Below are 8988 nucleotides of genomic sequence, written 5' to 3' on the forward strand. Positions count from 1 at the left end.
ATAAACCGGAACATAAGCATCATTTTTGTCAATGCACAAAGATGAATCAAAGGCTACCACAGAGATACCCGTGGGCATGTCGTGTTAATTAACCTAATTGTGTGGGCTCTCGCATACGGTAAGGATGAGGTGGCTGAGGTGGCAAACCCAGGGCCTGGGGCGTGCATTCAGGCAGGGGTGCCCAGGGCAGCTCGCCCTGCACAGCTCCCACGTGTCTGCCATCTCATTGCTGTGCCCCGTGGCTGCGTGCAGGGCTGCTCTGGGTGACCGGCAGAGCAGCAGCCTCTCCTGGCAGTGCAGTGGGAAGGCTGGTTCATCGTGTTTAACACAAGCACCAGACGTTTGGACACAGGACTGTGGCTGTGTGTGACAACACCGCACTGAAGGGCAGCTCACGGACGCAGCCCGGAGGAGCCCAGCTGTCCATGGCCCTGCAGCCCCCACGGCCCCCAGCCCAACCACGGCACCAGCAGAGCAGCACCGACTGTGCCAGGCAAAGCCCCAGCGCCCGGCCCACGCCATGAGGAGCACCGGGCAGGATGGGGGCAGCCCCGAGTGCTGGCACTGAGCTCAGGCCCGGAGCAGGAACCTCCACCTTGGCTCAGCCTGGCACTGCCCACCGCCTGCTCCTCGGCTCCTACCCCAGCTGCTGTAGGCCGCGCGCCCTGCAGTCACTGAGCACTGTATTGCAAATAGTTTAATTTTAAAAATATTCTATTCAGTGCTAAAATATCTTTCCACTTCCACGCGCAGCCGCACCTTCAGCTTCGCCAGGCTTGATCACAGACGGCGGGACATGCAGTGGCGGTGGGGGGAGGGGGCCCAGCGGGGTGTCAATGTGGGGAGCTGGCAATGGGGGCAGGGGAGGGCTCTCTGGGGGTTCCTGCACCCTCCTGTGTCCCGAACAGAGGGGACGGGGCGTACCTGGGGAGCGGGGTGGGCAGGAGAGGAGCAGGGTGCAGGTCCAGCTGGGACACGGCAGTGCCGGCAGCCCCGCTCCCCCCCAGCCCCTGCCTGTCCTGGGCGGGCAGAGGCTTCTGTGAGGGCCTGGAGACAGAGAAGCAGCAGGCAGGGCCGCTGTGTTCAGTACCTGCCCTCCGAAATGGCAGCACTCCTCTCTCTTCCAATACTAATGGCTTAGTAGCAGCTTATTGCACAGTGTCCCAGCGGCACAGAGGGCCGTTGTTTCCATTCTCAGGGCACTCCCCCCCTCCCTCCTCTGCCCTCTGGACCTACACCAGGGACGCCCCAGACTGCGGTCACAAGGGAGCGGACACATCACTTGCTGCAGGTGGGACATGGCTCTTCTGCTCCCAGCACAGGGGACAGGGCAGACAGGGGATCCAGAAGCAGGCAAACAGCATCTGCCCATGCGTTAGGGGTGACAGACAACAGGGCATCCCAAGGATCCCTCCCCCTGCGCATGCAGACCACGCACCAGAAACCCCATGCCGCTACAGCACAGATCAGCAGGGAGAGTGGGAGCCAATAAATAGAGGCAAATTTGCAGGTACTGGTGACAGCCCCATTCAGCTGGGCAAATCGCTTGCAGGCTGCCTCTGCAGGGGCTGGTGGGAGGCTCCTGCCCCCGAGGGCAGGGCAGGCTGGATGGCGAGGCAGCAGGGGTGCCCTGTCCCTCGGGAAGGGCAGGCCAAGGGACGCACCCCATTCCCCAGGGAAGGGCAGGCAGCTCTGCGAGGGTCTGGCGAAGGCTCTCCCCAGGGACGGGCAGGCTAGCTCTCCGAGGCTGTGTGGCACACAGAGTTCTGATCAGCACAAAATCTCTTCAGAGGCGGTGCGCCAGAGTCCTCCTCCTCTTCAGTTACCTGCAAGAGCCAGAGGTCACCAGCAGTGACAAGAGCTCAGCGTGCCCACAAGGCCATGTGGAGCTGCTGGACAAGGCTGTCTCACCCTGTGCGGACAGCCGGGGCTCTCCTGTGTGAGTCAGGCTGCTAAATGAAACCTGGGCATCAAGAGAGGGAACCCACCCCAGCCCTGGAGTCAGCTATAACCAGTTTTTTAATCCATCTCCACGTATTTTCTGCACACAGCGTATACCCTAAAACCTGAACTGAACCACAGTACCACTCAGGAAGCCAGGAGGTCTGGGGAGCTCCTGGGGGCAGTCTGGGGCTTTCTAATGATTCTGCTGTAATGAGAAATCAAAGAAAGGTGCCCTACGGACAGGACTAAGATGGGTGAATACGCATTTAGACATGGTTTCTATCCTCCTCCCCTTACCTGAGTCTCAAGGGGGACCGGCTCTTCTTTTGTAAGAGTGGGAGGCTCATCAGCAACTTCCGAGGAAGGCAGAGAGGGCTCTGGAAGGAAGAGAAGGTTGACATATGGCAGATTCAGGCACCCAGCAGCACCCAGCCTGCTGAGCCCTCAGGCAGAGGTGCCTCAGCCACCTGCCCCACAAACAGCACACAGGAGGCAGCTCTGCCCTGGACCCAGCAGCACCTTCCCTGGGATCCCTGGTCTGGCTGGATGCCTCCCTCTTCCCAGTGAAGGAGTCATGCCAGGAGCTCACCTTCCAGAGTCTCCTGCCCCAGTGTGGGTGGCTGTGAGTCGTCTGTGCGGAAGTCAGATGTGTGGGCAGGACTCATGGACTCACTCTGCTGGGGACTGGGGCTGGAATTGGGGCTGCTGTCCACCTTGAGCTGGTAGACGTCTGACAGGGAGCTCTGGTTGCTGTTCTCATCTGCAGAAACAGCACCTAGTGAAGAAGAGTACCTTGACCCAGCAGCACAAGCAGCCGAGGGCAGCACTGAGAGACAAAATCCCGTGGAAAAGGAAGAGCACAGTATTTAAGGTACAGAGGATTCCCAAAGTCACTGATCAGAAGCAAGAGCTTCCTAATGCAGTAGGATACAGCTGGCGCACAGGACAGTGCATGATCTGCTGGGGATCCGGAGAGGCTGATCAGAGAAGCGACTCTAAGCGACTCAGTTGTGCAGGGGCCACACAAAGCTCTGCACTGCCAGAACCTCACGCCTGCAGCTTGTGTAAGGCCCCTGCAGGCTCTCTCCAGTAGACGGACATTCAAAAGGGTGAGGCCTCTTAGTTTGGTAGCAGAGCTCTGTGCCTCTTCTGCATGCAAGGTAACAACCTAACACCAAAGCAACACTCAACTGCTGCCTCAGAACAGAAGGCAGCCCTGGATTTCCCGGTAAAGGAATCGCAGATTTGCAGCATTGACCTACACTGTGCTGGAAGCACACGGCCTGCGGCTCCCAGCCACACTGAGGGCTGAGTGGGGAGGCTGGGGATGGGCGTATCCATTTTCTGCTCCAGCAGCCGGCCTGCATGCAGCTCAGCTCTGCCATGCACTGCTCGTGGGGAGCGGCAGTGCACGGTGCCCACAGAGCACAGCAGAGCAGAGCAGCAGGCCGTGCACCCCGCACAGCACAACACCCCGCACAGCACAACACCCTGCACAACACAGCACCCTGCGGACTCACCTTGGAACTCGAGCAGCAGCGAGGAGTTGGCAGCCGCGTCAGCAGGGAATCCGTTGGGCTCCCGCGCAACAACGGCGCTCGACTTGGATTTCTCTTTCTAGAGGAAAGGAAGGGAAGCAGAAATGCCGTTAGCGAAGGGCGGGACGCAGCGATCCGGGTGATGGCGCAGCACCCACCTCCTTGCTGTCGGCCACCGGCACCCACTTGAAGATCCGCAGCGAAGTGTCGCCCACCGTCACCCACTTCTTCTCCCTGCGGGTCACATGGCCTCAGAGCGCGCCCGGCACCGAGCGACGGGCCCCGCCCACGGCGCCCGCGGCTCTGATAGGCTCAGGGAAACGCCCGTCCGCGCCGCGGTCCCGCCCCGCCGCTCGGCCCACCGCCCCCCCCCGCGATTGGTCCGCTCGCCCGTCCGTCACCCGCCCTTCCGCTTCCCTCCCGCGCTCGCCAGCCGATTGGCCGCCGCCCCCCTGGCACCGCCCGCTGCCGCACGCGGCTCTCTGATTGGGCGCCCGCTCCCGGAGCGCTTCCACCGGCAGTCGGGTGGTGAGGTGATTGGCTGCGGGCCTGCAGGCCCCACCCCCCCTCGCCCCGCCTCTCACCATCTGCGGACGCGCTCGATGGCCGCCATCACTTTTTTGATGTCATCCTTGGCGCGGCTGCGGGTCTCGGCGCGCACCGAGCGGCCCGACATGGCGCCCGCAGCCCCGGCAGCCCCGGCTCCGCAGCACCCGCCGCCGCTCCCTGCGCATGCGCGCGCCCCGCCCACGCGCTGCGCGTAGCGTCACGGCGCACGGCACGACACGCCCGGGAGGAGGGCGGCGTGGGAGGGGCGCCCGCGGCCTGGAGGACGCACTGCGCCTGCGCGGCACGCCCCGCCCCGCCGGGCGCTCCTAGAGGAGGCGCGAAGGTGGGGCCAGCGGCCGCCATCTTGTGCGGGGCGGGGCGCGGCGCCGGCTGCGGGATCTTCTCGGTGGCTCCGGGACCTTCTCGGTGGCTCCGGGACCTTCTCGGTGGCCGCGGATCCCCGCACAGCGCTGCCGCTGCGCAGCCCCGCGCCGTCACCATAACGGCAGCCGAGGACCAGAGCCGCTCCTCGCGCGCCGGCCTGTCCGGAGGTCCCGTGCCGGCTCCCCCCGCCCCCGAGGAGCGCAGCCCGCCCCGCTCCGCGCATAAATCAGGCAGGGCAGAAATCAGGCAGGCCCGGCCGCGCCGCGAACTTTTATTGCAAGTCGATCGTTTCTCATCCAAGTCAAACCCGGCGCTGCTCCGAACGGCGATGTGCCGTTACCGCCTCCTGCCGCAGATGGCAGCCAGCGCTTTCCTGGCGCTGACGATCTGCTGCTCCAGCCGCTCCCGCGTGGCTCTGGTGGCCGTTTTCCGCAGCATGGCCTCCATCTCCTCCAGCACGGCGCGGTACCCGGCGCTGTTGTGGAAGACGCGGATGGCGCGGTCACCGCAGGACACCAGGTAGCGGCCGGTGGTGTCAAACGCCAAGTCCGCCACGTGCTGTCCGTGAACGCCAACGAAACGCTCCTCCTCCTCCCCCCTGCGCGTGTTGAACACGGTGATATTCGAGCCGCAGGAGATGGCCACAACGTGAGCGTCAGGGGACAGCGCAATGCGGCACGGCTCTGCCACCTCGCACCTCCCCGTCAGCAGCAGGTACGGGTCCTGTTGCTTCTTATACTCCACATCCGTGTCCCAGAACTTCCACGTCCCGTCCTTGGAAACAGTAGCCATCCTACAGGCAAAACAAACCACGCGTGACTGCGAGGAAGGGGGGTTGTACTTGTTCCCTTTTCACAGCTACAAAGCAGGAATCCTTTGCTTTGTGGGCAGATACTGCTTTTGGAAAACATGAGCCTGCATATGTGTGTACACGTAGGGCTGCCATCCCCAGAGCAAGGAGGATGGTCACCCAACAGGAGGAAACCCACAGGGAGGATAAGGATGGACCACAGCAGTTCCTGGGCACCCAGGGAGGCACCCGGGGCAGGGATGGGCACGCAGGTCTGAGTATGGATGGGCGATTGAGGCACACTGGAAGGTGTGAACACACACGTCCTTAGGGTGCTCCTCAGGCGGTGTTATGACACACTTACCGCCTCGAGTCATTAGAGAAGGAGAAGGAATATACGCCAGCAGTGTGGCCTTTCAGCTCAAAAGCCCTGGTCACTTCCTGGAAGTCACCTTTCTTGCCAAAACATACTTCCCAAACCTTTACATCAGGAGTAAAGCCGCACGATGCCACAAACCTGAACAAAATAAAGCACAGAGACACAGTCTGTTACAAAGTACCACTGTGGCTGGGTTATAGGGTCAGCTCCACAGCACCACAGAGCTCTCCCTCCTGCCTCTCTAGGGCTTCAGAGAAAGGGCTGTGTGAACCAGCCTTAACCAGGCACCCACATTTAACTTCGCTTTGGTCTGCTGGAAGAGTTTCCAATTTTCACTGAAACCCGGCTGGTAAAGCAAGCAGCATGGAAGGCCACCAGGGGACAAGGCAACTTTACAACTGAACAGCCCTAACAAACTCCTCAGCAAAAATTGAGAAACGAAGTGCTCTGACACAGAGTCACTGCAACTGGCGCATAACGACTGCTAGGAACGTTACTTGCTTTGCACAAGCTGTTTGCACTGGCTTAGCTCTGCCATCACAGCCAATGCTGTTTGCTCTCCTCAGCGCTTCAGGAGGTGATAAACAGGAGCAGCAGTACTGAGGCACTCCAACAAACCATCAAATGTCCGAGGCCACGGGTGGGAGTCAGCACTCCAGCCTGCTCTGGGCAGCAGGAATCACTGGGAAAATGTGGAACCCTCAGAAAACTGCATTCCAGTGACAGCAACGTGCAGATGTTCTGAACTGATGATGCGCCCTGAGGAGGGTTGTTCCTGGTTATGGAAATTCCCACTCAGCAGAAGCAGCCTGAAATACCTGCAGGTTCCTCACCTCCCGCAGGGGGACACAGTAGCAAAGGCATTGTTCATCTGGTTAGTGTTAATGCTGGCAAGGACTTCACCCTTGGGGCTCCAGATCAGGATGGTGGTGTCACTGGAAGCTGTCATGATAAACTTCCCTGGGGGGAGGAAGAAAACGGCAGAGATTAGGACAATTCCTAGGCCTAAAGCTGCCACAGTCACCACCAGTAACATTCCCTAAGCAGAGAAACTTGTCTCTGCATCAGAACTGTCAGGAAAACCAAAAGCAGCACCAAAGCATCAGCACTTTGCTGCTGGCACAGAGTACAGAGCCGTGCCAACAGGCCCATATCCGGGTGTGTATTCCTGTTCAGTCAGGACTCAGCAACTCGCAGCTGCCAACCCAGAGACCCCCTGAGCTTCCCACCCAGCATCTTCCAGATCCTACTTGCAGAGCTCAGTACTGCACTCAGTCAGTGTAGCAGACTTTATCAAGTTGTTTTAACCAGAAGAGGTATCTGGCTTTCAAAGTCAGGGGTTACAGACTGTAGACGATTAGAAGTCACACTATGTTTGTCCTCAATTACTGGCGGTGTCGCATTTTGGGTATTTGCTTGTTTCCACTCGCTGTGCTTTCACTTGTTCATCTCAGCACGGACACTGAGGTGCAAATTTATCTTCAAGCTACTTGTTACAGGGTTTCAATTTTCACTCCTGCAGCCAAACAAAGACCTCAGTTAAAATTTTATGGGCTTTTCTCTTACAGTGGAACATGCATCCACCCACTGCCAGCTGTCCGCTGTCACACAGCCGAACCATCAATCCAAGCCCTCTGCCATCAACATTCACCTTCTGAGGCTCTGTCCTAGGAGATACCAGGAGTCCAAGGTACATCCTACGCTCCTGAACCCGTGAACCAAGTGCAGACATTTCTCAGTAGCTAAAGCAAGACTGCCAAGCCAGAGAATAGCGATGCTCTCAGTACTGAGACCTCGTCTCTTTACAACAGTGTCCCTGAAAGCCTAAAATAGGACACTGCAAATCAGGCAATTCTAAGCTTACTTAGAAATTTCTCTCCTCAAATTGTCTTCCAACTTAGTAGTAAACAAAGGCTAAGACACAACAACTAGAAAAACAGAATCAAGCAGGCCTTGATTAAGTCAAGGACTCTCAACATTTTCAACCCAGCGGCTGTTGCTCAAAAAGGAAATCAGGGTGGATCTGGAGGACCACAGCAGGTGAGCAGCTCACCTGTTTCTGCAACTCCCATGTTAATGACGGGAGCTTTGTGCTTCTTCGGGAAGTCCTCAGAAGACGCAGTGAAGGTGAAGTTGTTGTCGTCCTTCTTTGTCATTTTATAGACACGAATTGTTTCTCCGTTTGCCAGCCAGACAAGGAACGCCCTAAGTGGAAGGACGGTAACTGAGCCACTAAGCAGCAGGTTGCCACGGTTGGCCTAGCTACGGTGGGTGAGTTATCAGTCACTGCGGGGCACCTGGAGGAAAGGTGACAGATCAGTTGTGCTTTATGAGGGCACCGAGCCTTCCCTGCGTTAGCTCAGCTGCAGCACTGAATGGAAAAGAACTGAAACCGAGCTCCCTTCCTCTGCCTGCAGAGTCACTTCACCGGTGCCAAGGAAAGCCTCCCCGCAGCCCTCCCAGCCCGCAGCTCCCGCAGCTCCCCGCGCACAGCCCTTCCACCGGGCCGGCACGCCGGGTACCGCGACCCCGCGCCGAGCACCGCGTTAAGGCGGGACGTCCCGCATCGGCGGCGCCGCCGGTCCAACGCGGGACTTCCGAGAGGGGCGGGCGGGGGTCCCCGGCCCCACCTGCCGTCGGGGCTGAAGCGGACGAGCTCGGCGTGGTCCAGCTCCACGTTGGCCCGCAGGCAGCGGTGCTCGCGCGCCGTGAAGTCGCGGGTGCTCCAGAGGCGCACGGTGCGGTCGTCGGCGCAGGACGCCAGGAACTTGCCGCTGCCGCTGAAGTGCAGGCAGCTCACGGAGCCGCTGTGGCCCTGCGGGGGAGCGGCCGTCAGGGGCGGCGGGACGGGACGGGGTGGGACGGGGGGCTCCGGCGGGACGGGACGGGCTATGGGGGGCGGCGCGGTACCTTGAGGGCGGCGGCCAGCAGGCGGTGCGTGAAGCTGTGCTGCTGCGGCTTCTCCTTGCGCGCCCGCGCCGGCGGCTTCGCCCTCCGGGGGCTCTCGGGCCTGGCGGCGGCGGGGCCGTTCAACGCGGAGCCTGCGGGGAGCGGGACTCAGCGGGGGGCTCGATGGCGGGCAGGGCGAAAACGGAGCGGTACCCGCAGCCACACGCACTCACACACGCACTCACTCACACACTCACTCTCCCACTCACTCACTCACTCCCCCTCACCCCGCGGTGTGGTGGTGGCGGCGGCCGCTCCCCTGTCGTCGTTGCGGCGCAGAGCGGCCGCCAGCAGCAGCAGCGCGAGGAGCAGCCCCAGCCCCGCGCCCAGCAGCGCCGCCTCCATCTTCCCGCCGCCACCTCACGCCGGGCGGTGACACGCGCTGCGCCTGCGCCGGGACGCGGCCCCGCCCCTTTGCTCTCGCGCCCCGCCCCTGGCCCCGCCCCCTCCCCGCC

At 60.8% G+C, this 8988-nt stretch overlaps 2 protein-coding genes across 4 annotated transcripts; both read right to left on the reverse strand.

Moving 5' to 3' along the window:
- Window positions 1–683: 683 nt before the first annotated feature.
- Window positions 684–4281, reverse strand: BCL7B (BAF chromatin remodeling complex subunit BCL7B). Of its 2 annotated transcripts, none has more exons than XM_072353412.1 (6): window positions 4067–4281; window positions 3641–3716; window positions 3465–3561; window positions 2534–2719; window positions 2242–2321; window positions 684–1826 (listed from the first exon to the last, which is right to left on the reverse strand). In XM_072353412.1, exons 1-6 carry the CDS (start codon window positions 4156–4158, stop codon window positions 1734–1736), a joined length of 624 nt encoding a protein of 207 aa, XP_072209513.1. In that variant the 5' UTR covers window positions 4159–4281; the 3' UTR covers window positions 684–1733. The 2 variants fall into 2 exon arrangements, with proteins under 2 accessions (XP_072209513.1, XP_072209514.1); XM_072353413.1 differs by having other exon boundaries at window positions 2534–2704; window positions 4067–4278.
- A 282-nt stretch (window positions 4282–4563) lies between these two features.
- On the reverse strand, window positions 4564–8919 carry TBL2 (transducin beta like 2). 2 transcript variants are annotated; one of them, XM_072353503.1, is made up of 7 exons: window positions 8761–8919; window positions 8495–8625; window positions 8215–8399; window positions 7638–7789; window positions 6418–6544; window positions 5570–5722; window positions 4564–5208 (listed from the first exon to the last, which is right to left on the reverse strand). In XM_072353503.1, the coding sequence occupies exons 1-7, from the start codon at window positions 8876–8878 to the stop codon at window positions 4752–4754; spliced, it is 1323 nt and encodes a 440-aa protein (XP_072209604.1). In that variant the 5' UTR covers window positions 8879–8919; the 3' UTR covers window positions 4564–4751. The 2 variants fall into 2 exon arrangements, with proteins under 2 accessions (XP_072209604.1, XP_072209605.1); XM_072353504.1 differs by lacking the exons at window positions 8215–8399; window positions 8495–8625; window positions 8761–8919 and adding an exon at window positions 7882–8184.
- Window positions 8920–8988: the final 69 nt, after the last annotated feature.

The sequence above is a fragment of the Excalfactoria chinensis genome, chromosome 19 (genome assembly GCF_039878825.1).
Source record: "Excalfactoria chinensis isolate bCotChi1 chromosome 19, bCotChi1.hap2, whole genome shotgun sequence".
NCBI classification, from domain to species: Eukaryota; Metazoa; Chordata; class Aves; order Galliformes; family Phasianidae; genus Excalfactoria; species Excalfactoria chinensis.